This window comes from Vanellus vanellus, assembly GCF_965231255.1.
Source record: "Vanellus vanellus genome assembly, chromosome: 3".
NCBI classification, from domain to species: domain Eukaryota; kingdom Metazoa; phylum Chordata; class Aves; order Charadriiformes; family Charadriidae; genus Vanellus; species Vanellus vanellus.
In genome coordinates, this window is record NC_138907.1 from 127,585,962 (window position 1) to 127,605,507 (window position 19,546).

The window sequence follows — 19,546 nt, forward strand, 5'->3', positions numbered from 1 at the left end:
AAACTGTAGAATATTTATAATCTTATATAAATAAACACACTGAACTACAGAGCACAGAGGCATGAAAAGTTTGTAATGTCTGGATTTTTGTTTTTATTTCAGCTCATTCAGACAAACAAATTGAAACATTATCCCAGCATCCACGGAGACTTCAGCAATGACTTCAAGCAGCCATGTGTTGTGTTCACTGGTCATCCCTCTCTTAGATTTGGGGATGTGGTTCATTTCATGGAGTTATGGGGAAAATCTAGCTTGAACACTGTTATATTCACAGGTAAGTAAAATGCAGATACCATTATCGAATTAACAGTAGATTGTGTGCTCTGGTTAAGTGTGGCTACATCCTAGGGCTTTACTCATTTGTTCTGGGGCAGAACTTTCTGATTTCAGTAGGAGCTCGTCTAAATTAAGACCCCAGGATTGACTGTAGGGACAAATGTAATTATTGTGCCATTTAATTCATTTTAGCCCTGCAGAGCCAACCTTTGCCATGCAGAGTCCATTCCTGCCATTTCTAAGCAAAATCTTCATTATGCACAGCAGTAAAATGCCTACAGGAAATTAATTTTTGGATTAAAAGCAGCTGGCTGCAAGTTAAACCCAGGCAAGACCTAATTGATGCTGGTCAGAAAGGAGAAACAACTTCTCCCTATTCCATTGGAATCACAAACCTTTCCTCATCCTTTCTCCTGCCCTTTCATCAAAACCTCAGGCAACCAGACAGTCTGTTTCTAAGATGTTTCTGTCATCTCTGCTGTTTCAGAAGTGTGCGCCCCATACAGACCTGGCAGCAGTGATCTACGCCGTTGCTGCCTTTTGGCTGAGCTTTTTTTTCAGACGCTTTTTGGCTGACAAACACGTTTGTGTCTGAAGCTGAAGGTACAGCTCTAGCTAATACCCTGGGGAGCTGTTTCCTTTCTCAATGACTCAGGCTGCCAGGGGCACAACAGGTCTTTTAAGTTCCTCCACTTCTCCCATTCTGCTTCTCGTGCTGACCCCACTTTTATGGATTTAATGAATCGAGCCCTGTCTACCTCAGAATGAGCTATGGTCTGAGATCCACAGGGCAGCTGCATCCTGGGACCACAGCAATCATTAACAGCAAGGCAAAGTATTTAAGAGACATCGTGAAACCTAGCAAAGGGGATATCTTACAGAGCTTGATCTCCTTTAAAAATACTTCAAGACCTTCCCTCAACCTGACGTTCCGCCCAGGTGCCGCCTCCTCTTTATACCCGATGTGTCATCCAAACAGAACCCTACAGTGGGCACTCTTCAGATCTGAGAAGCGAAATAATCCTTTAGGCCATTGCTACTGATTTTATGTATAATGAGCTCTGGTGTAATTGGGACATGTGGTATATATAACTTAGCCAGGTAACAAAAAAGGTGTGGATTTTGGACTAGGACAAAGGAATTAGAAATGGGGAGGAGAACACTGAGTAACTGATCAAACCTACTCCCACAGCAAAGGCGTGATGGAGTCCCACGGTTAAGCTTGTTTTCCTCCTCTTTTTAGTGAATAGGACTGCTGGAAAGCACATAACCTCCTAAAGCACAGCGGATTGGGAAAGGGTTATTTCCTTCCTTCTTTGTTTTTTTAATGTAGTCTTGAGGCTAGTGATGAGCAAGTCCCTTTGACTCTTCACAATATTGGCACCAAAAAGTGTCACAGTATCATGATACTGTTAAACCAATTTGGAAAGAGTGTAATTAGCCCTGCTGCAAAGGGAGGGAAGATACAAGGGCGTTCCTGCTGAGCAGATAAGGCACTTAAATCTAGACTGTGTTTATGCTGGGAAACGGTGCATGGTACCACAGCACTGACGTCATAGCTGTTACAGTACCCATCACTCCTGACCTTTGAGGTTCTTTCAGGAGGTATGCCCTAATTACAGTAATTGGTAAAATTGCAATATAGAAACGCATTATCTTGGAAATAGTGAATAACTACTACTCCGGTTGGGACTTCAATTAAAACCAGAGTGTGTATACCCTCTGCTGGGTTGTGCAGAGGAAGTCAGTGGCATTAATCATGTGCTACGCACCATCAGCGAGTTGTCAGAAACTGGCCTTTAATGGCAAGAACTCTTATTCTGTGCCTTCCTGTAGGGAGGGGTGATTGACCTTTCGGTATTAGTATGTAGTCCTTCTGTGAAGTGAGGAAATAGAGCAGTCTTCTATTAGAGCATGGCCTTGGCAAGTTGTTAAAGCATCCGAATGGCGGTCGTAACAACCTGTGGATGGATTAGGTCATGATCTTTGAGATTCATTCCCAGTTTACACTTGAAATGAAACTCCAATTGAGATCTGCTTTGGTTGTGATGACCTTGGAGTGCACAGCGATTCCAAAGGTGCTTGTGGTGATTTGCTTCCTAAATTCGTGTATCCGTAGTCTTTGGACTCTGTCTCTGTAGGCATATCCACTTGGCAGGGTGTTCCTGCTTCTTTATGACTGTCTCAGCTGGAACAAAGACATTTTTGTCTACAGAAATTCCTAGCAGATTAAATTCTTCTGTTCTTAGTAACTCCAGTAGAAATCTGAAACACCTCCAGTGATGCCCAGGATTTTTATGATTTAATTATTTAGCTTCTCCTGTTTTACGATAAGATCCCCTGTAGTTATAAAAGAAATTTGGTCCGTTGAAGCAGTATGTGATAGCAGATCATGTTCTAGCTTTTCCTGTGAAAGACTCCTAGTTTCTAGTCGTTAGGACCTTTAAAATACAGGCCATGCAGTATTGTTAATGATGACACTGCTTGTTCAGTCCACAGGAGCTAGGTAGTCTCCACCTTTCCAGTTTGTAATGTAAAAAACAACTTCAAGAGGATAAGGACTAAAACAGCAGCTGCAGCCAATAGACAGGACACCGGCTGCGAGGGGGCTGTAGTGCTGCTCTGCTGCTTGTGTCATCTGCAAATGTTACCACTGAAGCAGTATTGAATAGATTATTGATTAAAAATATTGAATACCACTAAGCCACAAAGAAATTATAGAAGAAAACACAGTAGAAAGAAGTCTGCTTCTTGCTCTCTCTCCAATAACAACAATGCTTTAAAAACTAACTCCCTAGGAGATCTTAGAAACAGCTCATGTATGCCACATTAGTGCTGTACAGTGGAAGATTTTATAACTCAGTGTCACGCAGTAGTAAATCAGATGTCTCGGGGGAAAAGATAAAGACCTGTGATTCTGTCAGAAAAAGTCGATATGTGTCCTTGACAGGCACTGTCTTCATCAGACAGGTGACTTCTGGTTTTTTGGTAGTTTCAAAACAGTTATTCCTGTGTGTCACATGAGTTCACTATGAGACTTGCTCGAGTTGTTTTTCACATGTTCTAAATCTTCCAAGTCCTGTGTTAGAATTCCTTCATCAGAATTTCCCACTTTTCCTAGCCTCTTACATTCTTACTAGTTGTTCAGGGAGACTATAGGCTGGATGCCATTTTGGGTTCTTAGATCAAAAAATCCACGTCTGTATGTTGTCATATAGACTCATAGAATGGTTTGGGTTGGAAGAGACCTTAAAGATCATCTAGTTCCAACCCCCTGCCATGGGGAAGGACGCTTCCCATGAGACCAGGTTACTCATTACCTGAGCCTACTGATTCAAAAGTACTTGGTCTGAAAAGGGGCTGCCTCATGGCATTCTCAGATACAAGCAGCCAAACCTCTGCATCATTCACACCACCAGATGGGATGGAAAAGCTCACTTATGATAACTTTTTAATCTTACTATTTTCAATTTCATTGTACATTCTAGCAGAGGACGTGTGCCTGGCTTAAGTTTTCAGGTTTTCTCCGATGAGTTTTAAAATGTCTTCTGATTTAACCCTAATTGACCACTGATCATTTTTCAACTAGCTACCTTCTCAGTATTCTTATTGTTAAACTTCTATTCATTGCCATTAAATTTAACTGCCATTAACTCCCATTTTTCACATTGATATTTTGAGGCTTTGTTTCATTGCCACTAACACATCTGCTTTTAACTAGCATGGCTTTTTGCCCAGTATAATTTTTATTTCACATTTGTGGATTCATGGCTGTTTGGACATCTAGTAAGATGTTCTTGTACAACTATCACTTTTGGTTAATATTTCTCCCTTTGACGTTCCCAGGCAGTTATTCTGACAATTGCTTTGAACTTGGGAAAATTATCCCTTTGTCAGTTCCAAACATATGTATCATTGGCTGATGCTATATTCTGTTCTCACAGGGTAAATATAACCACATCATGATCACTGGTACTTAGCCAGCGGCGGATTTTTAGGCTAGCAATTAACTTGTCTTTATCAGTAGAATGAGGTCCAATATTGAATGTCGGGGACCATGCTGGATGCTGAACTTCCTGTGGTCAAGTTTTAAAGGACATTTTTTCGTGGTGTCTACATGAGAAATCCAGCCAGTGCTCTCCTCAGGGTGATGTAAAAACATAGAAGATGGCTGTCTAAATCTAGACTGAATTCTCTGTATTTAAGTTTCATTTACCTTCATCCTTTTACACAGCCTGAGCAGATACCAAAGAAATACCTCATACTGTTTTCCAGCAAGGCTTGGTGGTTTGCAACTGCACTTCACTTGCAGGTTGTCCTTTGAGGCCCTGTGGTTCACAGCAGTCTAGCAGATAAGTCTTTCACGCATCCCATTCTCTTCTTCACATTCTGTACTTACCAAACTAATACCAGTTTTTCTTTTTCTAGCATTCTCTTTTCGCAGTCTATCCCACAATTATCAGGTAGATAGTGATGGCATCAGCTTTGCCACATCATTAGTTGGTGGCCTCCAGAATTAAGTGGCTACATGTATCCTACACTGTGTCACCTATGAGACCTACGTTTTTCATTCACAAAAAAAATAGTATTTTTCTGTAGTAGTCTCAATGTTGTATTACACTCTGTGTGAGTAAAAGCCCATTCAGTGCATGACTTTTCCTTGGCGAACCTCTGATCTGATTTTTAAAAGTCAATAATAAGAGTACAAAGGGAAGTTGAGACTTGCTAAGTCTAATAAAAATACCAGCTAATAAAGTTATCACAGCCCGTCTCCTTCTGGATAGCCCCTACCACGAGCAGCCTTCGGTTCATGCTGGGCTGAACTGGAGCTGCTCTGCTGGCATAACTGTAAAAAGCCCAATTGCCTGTCCCTGCAATGGGAGGGCTCCCTACAGGTCCTCTTGGGTTATATTAAAATTTAGACCCACCAGTCTAAACCTGGCACGTAGATTTAAACACACGCACACACACACATATATATATATAGTAAGGGAAAAGGGGAGTTGGGAGGTAGTGTATCTGTAGCAGAGGGTATTGGTACGGGTTTATCAAGATACAATCTTTATGCTGCGTGGTTGTCATAGGGAAAAACCAGCTGGCATTTGGGTTACCTTATGATAGCAAAAGTTTATACGTCTTGCCTTTAACAGGACCTGATTAAAAGTAAGGGATTATGTTTTTGTCTTGATTAAATTTGTTATAAAAATCATGCAATAATGTGTTCAAATGAAATAGTATTGCTCTGTTGCTTGATTAAGGTAAGGCTAATTGTGGGCATAATTTTCATCAAATTAACTGAAAATAACGGGTCGGGGAAGGAAGAAGGGAAGAGGAATCTATACCAGAATTAACATTGCTGAACAACAGCTTGTCTAGACTAGAACATGGAATCAGAGAGGAATTGGGCCATCTTGGTTCTTAATAGGCATTCAGTGTTTTCAACATTTCCCTTTTCAGAACCAGATTTCTCTTACCTGGATGCCCTGGCTCCTTACCAGCCTTTGGCGATGAAATGTGTTTACTGTCCCATTGACACAAGACTGAATTTTATTCAGGTGTCGAAATTACTCAAAGAAGTCCAGGTAATGAATTTCTGTTGCCTTTTCTTGTGTTTCTTCACGCATCTGAAATAAATTGGTCGATTGTGAACAACTGTTACATTAAACAATAGCAAAGTCAAGACAATACCGAAATCCTTTTTTCCACGAAAGAGCACACAGCATTGAGCTCTCCTCTATCATCCTGCTCCAAAATGAATATGGAATGACTGCCAGTCTCTGCACAGAGTGACTGGAAGAGTCTTAAAAGTTTAAGCACAGAGCAAATGGCGTGTACAATCCTTTCGTCGTTTTTAGGTATCTCTAGTCATAATCACTTTTTCCTGTTTGCATAAATAAGCCTGGATGTGTCTAATACCATGTTAATGTAAAGGGTACCAAGTGCTGAGTGTCCGCAGCGTCCTCAGCTTTAACCATCTCCTCTGCTTTTTGTCCTGCAGTTGATACTTGCTTTGGTCCTGGTCGCTCTCACATTTCTTTCAAATCCACTGCTTTCTTTAGTCCATTTGCAAAATCCAGACTTCTTCTGTCTAGGAAGATGGCCAGAGCGTTCATGGAGTCCCTGGTTTCCCCTCTTGACTCTTTTTGGCTTTAGTGGCCTCTCCCTCTCCATCCAATTTATATTTACTGAAATTTGCTTTCTGACTCATGACATAATTAAAATAATACCTCTTTTTTTTTTTTTTCCTGGCTGAGCTTTTCCCTTTGTTCTATCTTCAACTTGCTGAACACAAAAATACATATTCTTCCAAACCTCTTAACAATGTTTTCTCATTGTTCTGTGACCTGGCTTGTCACTGCACAACTGATAGCAATTGCCACTGCCTGTTTTTTGGACAAGCATCTTCCTCCATGTTACTACTGAAGCATAATGCTGTTTCCAAAACAGTTTGCAGAAACACAATCTTGTCCATTGGCTTCCTTAAATCCTGCAGTGATCCTTGTGACAACCAGCCTGTTTGTGCTTTGTTAATGTATTGCTGACAGGTCATGAAAACTCAGAGTTGCTTATAGCGGTAATGTTTCTGCAGCCCTGCATAGTGATACATCTGCTTCATTCCGTGCCATTTTGCGATGGTCTCCACCACTACTGGCATTTGCTTCCAATTTAGATGACAAGGATTTGGAAGAACAAGCTGTCTGCATTCCCCCTCATGGCAATGATTACTGTTGTAGGGCAGTTCACAGAATCAACCCAATATTTTTGTAAGTCACCACGCTCTTCTTTTCCAGCCTCTCCACGTCGTTTGCCCGGAGCAGTACACTCAGCCACCACCCACCCAGTCTCATCGCACAGATCTGATGATAGACTGCCAGCCGCCACCAATGTCCTACCGCAGAGCAGAGGTGCTCACTCTTCCGTACAAGCGGCGCTATGAGAAGATCGAAATCATGCCAGAAGTGAGTAACAAAAGTGGGGAAAAAGGTGGTGGCTTCTTGCTCATACAGCCAAATTCAAGCTACTGCTTCAGTAGTCCCTTTGACTAAAGATATCTTGTGGCTGTGATTGCCTGTTGACTATGATCATGTAAAGCACTTTCTATCAAATGAAGGGCCAAGAAAGAAGCATTTCTGAGAGAGAATTTCAGTATGCAAACTAATGGGAATTAAAAAAAACAAAACAGTGTGGACAAGCAAAAAATATGTTCATGTTAATTGTCCTTTGCAAGGATATATCACATCTCAAAACACAGACCAAAGGGCAATCTCTGCTAGCCACCAGTGAGGCAAGCCAGTCACCTTCTGTTTAAATATGAGTAAGTTGAGGCACTGCAGGTTGAATTAGTGGCCCAGGGCCATGGAAAGGATCCAAAGAATCTGGGAGTGAGTAGCCAGAAGTTGTCTTTCTCCTCCCCTAGCTGTACCTCCCTGAGAAATGTCCTTTCCCTTGAGGAGCAGTATTCAGTCGTATGTTAAAGGCACAATAGTGAAATCGCTCATTTGTATTCCAACAGTTCCAATAAAAGGTTAATTCCTACAGACTGCTGAAGTCCAGCAGGTTAATGGTTTGCTTGTAGCCATCTATAATGTGGGCTACTTATGCCCGCAACATCTATTAATAATTTATTAACCCCATAAATAAATATAAATGTACCCATAATACAAAGGGTGACCCATATTCTAACAGACATGATCTTAAAAATTTTTTTGACAATCCAATCAGCACAAATGTGTCCTTGGATCAAAGGTGACAGTGGCTTTTTATAAGCAGGCATTCCTGCCCTTTGGAAACCGTTGAATATGTGAGTCTACTTCTCATCAGAGAGTGGAGGGAGGAAGTACCCTTAGTTAAGCCAAACATGAAGTACAGAACTGGTACCCATGTAACAAAATCCCTCAGCCGGTCTGCAACACCCATTTCTACCATTTTGCCTGTAACTGCTTTGTGCATCAGTTCTGTTAGGAGCCAGCCCAGCCCACTGGTTAGAGGTCTGCCAGAGTCAAAGAGGGATTTTTTAATTAGAAAATATACTTGGATGCAACTCCATCATGGCATGTATATTTATTTTGGAAATTTCCATATTTATTGGATCCTATTAAACATAAGACTAGTAAAACGTGGCTTCCATTCACCAGCATGACCAAAACAAATCTTACATTCTGAGGGCAGGGAGCCAGCACGTGGCTTACCTATTATTCCACTGAAGCTTTGGGTTTTTCCCCCTAAACTTGTGAGCATGTAAGTGAGCCTATCCCTTGTGTCAGCCCCATGAAGAGGGCAGATACCAGCTTTCCCTGCAAACAGGATGCAAATTAGCACAGATACTCACCAACCCTCAGGCACTTTGAAGTTCCTGTCCAGGGGGAGGGTTGTCTAAAAGCTAGGCTGGTCCATGGGAGTCACAGGTTCAGTTTCTTGCTCTGTCAGCGTCTTCCTGTATGATCGGCAAAAGTCTAAAACACAAAATACAGCTCACATTGGAAAGGACACCGAGGACCGCAGAGTTCTCTGGCAGAGCTTATTAGTCCGAAAGCAGTGCCGTGCTCACGGGGCTAGACGGCATCAGAAACCAAGTCAGTGTTTCTCTTGTTAGCTTGGCTGTTGGCAGCAAGATCCCTTACACTTGAGGCTCAAGAGGCCGTGTGGATTCAGTCTCATTGGCAGCCACTAATGTGAAAATGCTCTCCATTTCTCAAACCCAGCTCTCCAGTGGTTTTTAGGTGTTGTCTGTCACTGAAGCGAAGGGATTGTTCCTATACCGCTAGGTTAAAACAGTGCTTAGAAATCAGAGCACTTCCCCAAACTGCTGGGATGTTGGAGGGAGGGTGCACTGTAGACAACCGGGGAATGGATATCAAAGAAGCATGCAGAAAATGAGAACTGGTTTCTATTGCGTTCACTTAACTTGGAGAGTTCGAGCAGAAAGCTTCACAGACGGGAATGCTGACAGAAATGGCCCTTTATTTTCCTCTAACAAATAATATCAAATTATATTCATACAGGAGTCCTAATTTTAAAGCTGTCTGTGCTCAGGGAGTTGAAACATCTCGTGTGATTTTCCATGTCCAGGTATCATCCCTGTTTCCAAAGCTGCGCTTACCAATTTATTGCAAAAAGCTCCTTGGTACAGAATGACGTTCCCGAAAAGTCTTTTTAATATGATACAAAAATTAGGTAGACCAGATGATCTCTGAGATTCTCAGGAAAGCTGTTGTCTGTCCCTGCTGGTGTCAGGGAGGCAGTGCTTGCTTGCCCCGGGGGGTTCTTAGAGAGTTAGACGGGTCAGGGGTGTGTGCTTGCCTCTGAGAGCAAGGCTGTGATTCAGGGCTGTTAATAGGATGCCATTCCCCAGCACTGAGATATGCAAATCATCCTCAAAAAGAGATCTTGCTCATTCTTTTTAAGGGAACCTGCTAGAGGAGTAGCAATGCCAGCTTTGTAGTGATCACAGACTGTCTCCCCAGGACAATATTTCAGTACGTCTTCATCACATCACTGTGGTTTTGCTTCCAGCTTGACCTGCAGAGTGGTGATAAGGCATGGGAGGGACGCTACATTTTCTCCCACCCTCTGTGACTTTGGTCTTTGAGTCTTAGCAGCCTACCTGATAACTGCTGAGAAGCTTAACTGTGTAATGACTCCTACTCTGTGTAACCAGTCACAACAGTCAATCCCAAAGGATCATTGTTTGGCTTTCAAATAAATGGGAGAAGGAGGAAAAGAGTGTCTTTTTCTGCGGCCTGTGTTTCCTTTGATGCTAACCCCCTAACTAAGCACCTTACCTCCCTAGTAATTTTATGTGCTGTCTGCGTGGCTTGCCTCATTCCCCCTGCCAGCAGAAGAGCCCTGTCTGCCTGTCCCATTGTGCGGAGGGATCATTAGGATGTTGGTTTTGGGAGGCTGATGCAGATGGCCTGGTGGTTTCAGGCAGGGTTTACAGAGGGTGGCAAAATATGGCCATAACTTCCCCTTCTGCTGGGTGGGTTGTGCAAGACAGGATTGCAAATACGATAGAGTAGGCTCCCTGGTGGGAAGCATTTGCTGCTTAATGTCCCCTTTTCAGTAGTTTCATCCAGGAAACAGTAGCCTCACTTACCTTTAATGGTGCCTGAATATATAGGAATTTCTATACTGCGAGGAAAGGGCATTTGTTTCACGTTGGCTACAACCGGCTCTGGGGTTCTGTGAAGGCTCAAGTGGCAACTGGAAAGGGTATTTTATAGCTCCTAGTGAACCTTGCGAAGGCTTGTTATTTGTCAAAACCGTGTTAGCCAAACATGGAATGATGAAATCCACCCTGGGAAAAAAAAGTAATTGGTAGATCTGCTCCAGGGCTAGGACTTGTGTCTAAAGTACAGCTAAAAGTCTCCTAAAAGAATGTCTGCTTCAATGAGGTCCTGATTGGGGCCCCCTCCTAACATCCACAGCCCTTTCTCAGAAATGGACATGTGCTCAAACGTCTGTCTGGATTCTTAAAGCTTTTGAAAACCACACAGTTGGCTCTGCATGGTTTCAGTCAATACAGACTGATGGTACGGTAGTGTGAAATTTCCTTTCCAAAACTGTTTCAGTGGTTCAGATTCTGGCCTGTCAGACTAACATAAATTTACTGATACTGCTGGAGCTTGTCTACGTTTCAATCACTTCACCGAAGAGCAAAGTCAGGTCAAGCAGGACTGTTGTATGTTAATGAGATTTGCACTCAGAGCAGCCTTTGTTTGGAGAGAGTCTTTAACAGTCCCAAGGCACCAGGCTGGAATGGCTCTCAGAGGTATTGTGGAAACCTTTACACTTTAACTAATTTGTTCTTCTCGGCATCTGCCTTTCACTTTAAAAAATAATAAAAAAAAAGACTGCTTCCTGGAAATTGGTTAGGCATTGTCTATTCACAGGAGAACGATGGGAAAATGGAAAACACCTTCTGGAGCAAACAGATAAATTAAACAGTAGTGTTTGAGCAAATAATGTGCCTCCAGTTTAATTACAGCTGCACAATGGTGCGGATCACTTGATTTCAGCAGCAGACTGATTTTCGATGAGGGCTCTGTGTTTTTAAAATACTCTATTTGCAAGTTCTTCAGGACACAGGCCAGTACAGAAGAGAGTGAATGTGCAATGCACAGCCCAACATGAAGTGAAATTATAAGGAATTATTGCAGAGAAGAATTAGGAAAACAGCCATTTGGCAGCCCGTTATAATTATGTAGCTTTCACTCCACCCTCCCCTTTTCTTATTTTGACTTCTCTTTCCACGTAGGATCTTGCCAATTCCTTTTTGAGAGAAAAAAAAGGCAAAACATGGCTTTCATCTTACCTCTCCAACTTCCTTTCATTTTTCAGGGATTAAAGAGTTTGATTTCTGTTTTTCTTCTAACCCTCGACTTAGTTTGGTGACCCCACATTATCCAATCTCCTGACCTCTCCATTCCTTTTCCCCTGACTATTGCCCTTGTATAAAGATGCCGTAGCCTCACTTACCATAGAGTAAATGAAATATAACCGTTTTGTGTGCTTCTGCACCTATCATTCCTCCCTTCAGCTCCCAGCTCACTGAATCCACCATCTGTAAAATTGCCTGGAGTCCTCCCTCGTTCTAGCACAAGCCCTCTCCCAGTTTGACTTCGCTTTTTGACATTCCACCAAAACTACTCTTCTCCCAGTGTTTACCAACCTTTTCTTAGACAAAGCCAGAACTGCTGTAGTCTGCTGTCTTCCTGATTTACGTCATCGCTGTTCAATGCAATCAGCTGTTCCTTTCTTAAAAAAGTCTCCTGCTTCACTCCCTCACTCTTCTTTCCTGGCCGTTCAGCCTCCCATTGCTTCTGCAGAGAATTTTCCTCCCTCCTCCTGTCTTTTGTGGGCTTTGAATATGTTATCCCTCATTTCCTTTGCTTTTGGGTTTTTTTTTTGCTGCACCTTTTCTCTGGTTGGTCTTGTCCACAGATTGTCCTACTTAGATTGACAAAACTTGGATCTGCTTTTCTGCTCCCAGCCTGCCTTTGCAGGCCCACATTGATATCTAGGTTTGTTTCTCCTTCATTTTGGATAGCTGGCTGTACGATAACGCTCTTTTCTAGCAAGGCACTCACCTTTCTTTTCCCAATCAGCTTCAACAACATCACATTCTGACTTGACATTCTGACCCATAAACTGGTTACTATATTTTGAATATATTGATTGATGCCCTTTTCGTGTCTTTCAAATGACTCATCTTTTGCATCTGTAAGCTGCTTGCTTTTACTTTGAAGATACTTCACGTCCTTGCTTCCCATACCTCTCATTTTTCATTCAAGTTTGAGGCTGATTTCTGCTTCTGCTGGTTCTGGCTTCCACCGTCCTCTTGTAAGTTCCTCAAATAACGGTTTCCTGCCTGCTCCCAGGCTATTCAGCATACTGGGGAAGAGCTTCATTAAACAGCCATAAATCTACTTCATTACACTTCTTAAATACCTCCTTAAAACTGTCTCTTGGCACAGGATTGGCAAAAAGCCAGTGGTTAGCTTTAGTTCTGAGACTACTTCTTATAATCCCACCCAGGATTATTTCCTGTTGGTCGGTCAGTACATATCTTTCTGTTTTGATTGCCAGGCTTTGGGGGCAAGGTTGTCATGTTGATCCGGAGCCCTGGTCCATTAGTTGAAGATGGAATATGTACATGGAAAAGACAGGGTTCGTTTCCTCGCTCAAAACTGCAGAATTACCCCTTCACCTTGTTTTATTTCTCCACTAGATGTTGGCTCTATGGCAGTGTAAAAGCTAAGATGTCAGCATTTCAAGCGATAGTATCAAAAACTTTAGGTATTTATGGCATGATTCTTCATCCACTGAGGTTAATGAGACTTTAAAATCCACTCCAGAGAGAATTGCAGCAGACCCACAGAGACTGAAAGATCTATTAAGTTGGGGTTAGTTTAGCAACTTAATCATCCCATTTAAAACAGTTGGATTCTGTAAAATCTGAGGCTGAAACCCCAACAAGATGTGACTCAGGTCACCCACTAATGATTACATACATGCCTTTAGTTCTAGGATGTTTGTTCTTCTCTGTTGGAAATGCCCTTGTTCCTTTAAGTCTCATTAGAAAGATTCCCCAATTTCCATTCTCCTGCACAAATGGCCTGGAGCACGCTTGTGCCTTGTTTAATATGCTTGCTGGTCATGAATGCTTACTCCACAGGCATATTTAAATCTTTGGACCTTTCCCCTTCAGTGCGTGTGTTTGACCACATATCTTTTTGTTTCCTCTGCAGGATCTGATACTTGCAGCCTTCCCGCACTCCGACTCGGCCTGATTTAGCAGATGGTATAAAGCCGAGGCTGAATCTGTTTGAGATTTCTGCCCGCACTGTAATCTCTTGTGCAGTTCTGTGTCTGGTTTCAAGTGACTCGACAACAGAGCTCCTGGTACTTAAATAGTGAAGGGCTGAGAAGAGGCAGGGAGGTAAATTGTCTTCCTTTCCTAATATCACCATCCAAATATAAATGACAGGATGAAGCTCGTATTTTTTCTTCTGTTTACAAAACTGACTGCAGAGGTTGTCCCTGCTTGTGAAAGGGCTATTGCACAGCTTTCAAGCAGGTGGAATATTTGGGCACTCTTTTTCTATTAAAGGTACACTGGGAAGATGCTTTTCTTCATCCAGAAACTGGATTTGATGTGTGTGAGTAGCAAGGTGAATGGAGGGACGGAGGATGAGGCAGGTTGTTCTCAGTTCAGATTTTGCTGAGGACTGCTTATTGTAAAAAACGTTGTGATCAATAGGACCTGGTACACCCCCTCTGAAGGCAGGCAATTTTTAAAATCTTTGGGCTTCTCTAATAATTGGGAGAAGATATTTTTCTGATGCATACAAATTGCATCCTTTTTAGGGACTAGGACCTGGGTGGGAATCTCTTCATACCTGACAAGCTCCAAGGCTGTAAGCAATCATTTCCTCCTAGAAATGGAAGTGCCCTCATGGGTTACATGGCCAGAACCCAGCTGCAGTTAGTAATAGTGTTTATAATGTGCCTCATAAAAAGTAAGGCACCAGCTTTAAATTGTGAAGACTTTTGCCCCTGCTGTTCCCACTAGAATGCTGTGCAAACCCCCACAGTCTCTGATGGCCAGGAACATCCTGATTTCCAGCCTATGCGTATTCTTGACTGGTCTGCACATACATATTCTTAACATCATGTTTTAACATAAATAGATTTTCCCTTTTGTTGGTATTTTCCCTGTGGTGTTTATGTAGAATAATCAAATTCTCCTTTTGGCTTTCTTTTTGCAAGGCTAAACAAGCCAAGGTATTTAGTTTCGTCTTACAAGACAGCTTCTCCTGCCCTAATCTGCCCTTCAGTATATCTTACTTGAACTTAAATTACCCACAATTTACAAGTAGTTCAGATGAGATCTTGCTTGGCCCAATATAATAGCAGTAGCTCATCTCTGCTAGAATTACCTGATATTTTCTGGAGTTGCATTTAGCTTTCTCATGGCCGTGTCGCATTTGTGACTCTCAGTTCTCATGGGATGGACTAATAAACCTGGACCCTTCACCTCTGTCATTTCCAGCAGCTGCCAGCTCACAGCAGCAATTCTCAGTGTTAGCCCAGTCCCTGGCCTTGCATTTCATGCTATTGAATTTCATCTTATGGGCACAAGTTAGAACACAGGAAGTTCCGTTCAAATACACGGAAACAGTTCTTTACGGTTCGGGTGACAGAGCACTGGAACAGGCTGCCCAGGGAGGTTGTGGAGTCCCCTTCCCTGGAGATTTTCAAGACCCGCCTGGATGCAGTCCTGAGAAATGTGCTCTAGGCAATCCTGCTTTAGCAGGAGAGTTGGACTAGATGATCTCTAGAGGTCCCTTCCAACTCTGATAATTCTGTGATCTTGTTTTTCTCACTCCAGTTCTTGAGGTCATCTACCTCTTCCTCTGTGATAGCCTGATCTTTCTTTCTATTAAGGGTGCCTCTGCAAACTTCGGTGGGACCTTCCGAACACTCTGTTCCGTACTGAAGTCATTAATAAAAATTGGATGGGAGTAGGCTCAAGACTGATCCTTCAGGAATTGCAGCAACAGCCCCGTAGTTGTCTGAGGATATCTTTGCTTTAACCACCACTTTCGCCACCTCAGGACTGCTGTAGAAACCCACAGTTTGTAATTTCCCACGTGGTACCTTGCTAGTGCTTCATGAAGCACAGACTGTGGCTGCTCCAATTCCCTCAGCAGTTGTCTTATTGAAGAAAGCTGTTGTGTTAGTCGCAAGTGATCCACTTTTAATGATTTTTTAAAATTTTCCTTCCATTTAATTACTGCAGTATGGTAGCATGAGTAATGGACGCCTTAATAGGATTTCTGAGCGCTATGTATTGCACAAGCACTGAGCAAAACTGATCGCTGCCCCAAGGAATATATTGCAACTTTATTCTTTATTTATTTTTTCTAAGGACTTGCAATGTGTTGAGTTCATAATGGGTCTGCCCTGCCTAGTGGTTTCGCAGCTCTGTTTCACGTCTTTGATTTCTCAGGTTTGATCCAGAGTTGCAACTTTGGCTCCTCCCTCTGATGCAGAGCTCATACACTTATGCACAGTTGGCAAATCTGGAAAATACCCATTGAATGTTGATGTAAAAACCCAGCTGTGTCCCTTTCTAAATACACATGCTATAATCTGGTGTACACATCAGTGAATTTCAGATATTAAAAGTTAAGGGGATTTTAAGGACTGATAAGCTTTGCTGTGCTCCTGCTTGTTCCCCTTTGCTCCAGTCCTGGAGGGTGAAGATCCATCTCACCTCACCCAATTCAGACTTCAGCTCTCCCTGCTGGACCAGTCTTCCTGGACCCTCTCTGGCATAAGCCAAGAACCGTTGCACTTGTAAAACTTGGAAGGGAAGAGGGAAAAGGGAGAAGTTTGGAGAGGTGTCTCAAAACCTTGGGGAGAAATCACTGGTAGTCACCACTGCCAGTGTAGCTGCAACTTGGGTGTTAAAATGCTAGCTGGTGTCCAGCTATGCATGTCTGTCCCTGGGAAAATCATCCATAGGACCAAAACCATGTGTGCTACATTCCTGGTCCTTTCCTGATTTTATTCACTGACCGTTCAGCCTCAATTATTATTTTTTTTTTTACAATAGGAGTTTTAAATCCCATCCTCAGTCATTGTTCATCTCTTCATTGCCAACAAGAGGTTTGTGGCTGGTAACTGAAGACAGCACGCAACCTTCAGCCTAGGGAGAGTTGTCCCAAATGAAGGCCTTAGCAGAGACTTCAGAATAACCTAACCTGTGTGCATTGTCCTTCTTTATAAACAACTATAGTTTGGCCAACAATGGTGTTCAGGCTCACAAAGTATGTGTCAGATCTCATTTTGTTGTGGAAAATGCAATCCCACGCAAAAGGTTCAACTGCAGTTTATGGTAAAAATGTTTTTACTCTCTAAGAGCATATGTGGGCAGCTCTGATCGTGGGAGAAGAACTTTCCGAGCTGATTCTTCTCTCCCTCAACTGTTACAAGGTTCACATCAACACTTGCAGTTTCAGACTACTGAGAGTCAATGACCTTTGTTTTTCGGTTGGTCTCTGTTTTAAACTTTCCTTAACAGGAGGGATTTAAGAAAATGAAATACACAGTGCACGTACACACACGTTTGTCTTAAGGCAGTCCGAGTGCTCATCCATAGGCAGGGGACTGATTAATGCCATGTTAGTGCTCAGTGCCGTGCGTCTCTGCCTTCGTGACTTTCCTGGTGCCAGCATGTGGCATTAGACTTGTGATAATGACTGGAAGGAAGAAGCATTTATTCTTGCATAGTGGGGGGCTTTTCAATCTTGCAGACAAAGGCATAACAAGATCCAGCAACTGAAAGTTGGACAAATTCAACCTTGAAATAAGACACGGTTTCCTAGCTGCAAGGAAAATTAAAGTTTGGAACAGCTTGTGAGGAGAAGTGCTGGAGTTGCTGTTGCTTGGAGTATAGACAAGATTTGCTATCTTTCTGAAAAGGGTTTCTTTAATCCGGCGTTGTGGAAGAGCTCTGTGATTTGTGTGTGCAGGAGGTCAGTTAAAAGGAGTATAGCAGCGCTGTCTGGTCTTGGTGGGTGAATTACTGGATGTGATTAAATGACCTCTTTGGTTTGGGTCAGTGAACTTCTATAATAAAAGGATTGGCTGCAACACGGAGAGGGCTGTGAGATGAAGCAATATCTTAGAGAAAGTAAAAATGAACATCTGTCTTACTGTCTTTTTGACTGTTAATAATAAAAATTGCTATTTACCAGCTGTGTGGTTAAAACCTGCATAAATGTTAATATCAAAGTATCTCAGTGGCAGAAGACGACTTTTATTCTAAGCAGCTTTCTGTTTTTTAAGGATCTTTCTCTTCACGGTGTTTGTCTTTTTGCCATGTATTCTTCATTAGAGCCCATTTTGTATCGATCTTCCTCTGGAAGGTGGTGGGAATGGAAAGTGCCTTCGACCACTGCAAAGTGCAGCATAACACACTGCTGAAAGTGTTACTATTTTTAGGTCCCAGGGGAAATCTGAAGCAATAATTATCATTATATTTTCATTCTCTTAGCCTTCAACAACAAACTGTAAAGGCTGTATTCAAATTGCCTGCTTTAAAGATCTTGGATAGAGTCCCCGAGAGAGAGCAATCTGAATTGCTCCATGAAATTTTGATTTCTAAAATTCACCAAGTCTGAATATGTGCAAAACTTAGGAGATTTCAATGCAGCCTTAAAATGTCTGTGTTTTTCCAAAACAAACGTATATCCAACGTTTTTATTTCAAGGAGGTGCTCTCCAAATGTTCCCGCAACTTTGACAGTGGTAGGTAATGTTTTCAGAAGTTATTAGAAGCAGCTGAACTCTGCTGCCATTGAAGCCAACGGAAGAGCCTTCTCAGTGCTTTGATGGCAAAAGGATTAGGCCAATAGCGAGTGCTTTTTGAAGTCAAGTTCAGTTGCTTCTATAGTCACAAGTATTAGAGTTTTGCAGTGACGGAGTAGTGACCTACATAACTAATTTACAGCAGACCCATATTAGTACCTGAAGTTTCTTGAGAAGTGGCAGGGTTCAGTTGTTCTGCTCTGTCCCTCTCCTGGTTTGGATCCTGTTGAAAATTCACTAGATGGTCTCTTTGGTAAGGAATTTAATCTTTGCCTCAGGTGCACTATCTCCAAAACGGGAATCTACCATGCTTTTCTAAAATCCATTTAGTTTCTCTTTCTGCTTTTCAGGCAGGGGAGCACCTGGCGAGCTAAAGTGAGCTGGTGTTACCTTGCTGGCAGGGCAATGATGATAGCTGGTTCCCCAGAGCTCTGCTCCGTGGAAGAGCTTCAGTAGATGGCTGAAGTTTCAAAAGAACACCTTTACCTGGAGGTTAAGCTCTTATTAATATAAGGCTCCAACTGGAGGAGCCACGTGTTTGAAGATGAAAGGGAATGGAGTTCAGATGAAGCTCATCTTGTAGAGGCTCTTTCTACATGAGATGGGTTGATGGTCTGCATGGGTTGATGGTACAACTCTTGGGAAAATCAGCCGAGTGGATTCTCTCCCTTTAGGTATTACTTGTCTTCACAATTGGAAAGTCCTGCCATCCGGTGGTATAACGCATGAGCAATCTTACCCATCTTTGTTTTGTGAGGCACCTGCAGTTTTTCCCCCCAGACACAGAGCACATTTGCCTTCATGTCAACAGCGAATAACAGGCGCGTGCTTGGCTGGAGTGATACCTGGAAACTGCTCGGGCTGCTAGCCCCTGCGGTGTGAAGGTACCTGTTTATGTAGGACTAGATCCTGGCTGCAGTCCTGGACAGGACACTGGGGCACCCGGTGTCCAGTGTATTGTCATGTAGAACTCCCCTGGAAAAAGAGAATAATTTTCTGTGTTCGTGAGCACTGTTTTCTGCAGCGTTCCTTTGGAAAGATGGCTGGAAGAGGTGCTTCCCAGCTGGCCAACTTCCGCAAGTCTCAGCAGGTGCAGTACTGCCCACTCCACATTCACTGCCAACACCCTTAGTGCTGAGGGTCGTGGGATTGTGCCGTTGAATTCAAAGTTGGAGCCAAGACTAAATTTTATTTCTTTTGGAGAATAATTATATAAAAGGCAGTGTAAGGGTTTCTATGTGATGGTGTAAGGAAAATTTTCAAACCAGTCAACAGAGCCGTTGGGTTTTTAAGGACAAACCCTTTTCTTCCAGCTATTCCGCAGCCAGAATGCCACAGCACTAAGGAACAGCAAGGAAACTGGCTTTGATTTTTCATTGTCCCTCAATGTA

The 19,546-nt window shown here is 42.6% G+C and overlaps 1 protein-coding gene across 1 annotated transcript in view; it reads left to right on the forward strand.

The window, feature by feature from the left end:
• INTS9 (integrator complex subunit 9) overlaps positions 1-19,546 on the forward strand; it is a 67,495-nt gene that overhangs the window by 42,424 nt on the left and 5,525 nt on the right. The window contains exons 11-13 of the mRNA XM_082480456.1: positions 103-274; positions 5,734-5,858; positions 7,068-7,235. Of these exons, the coding sequence (XP_082336582.1) occupies positions 103-274; positions 5,734-5,858; positions 7,068-7,235 (465 nt within the window). The remainder of the gene's footprint in view (positions 1-102; positions 275-5,733; positions 5,859-7,067; positions 7,236-19,546) is intronic.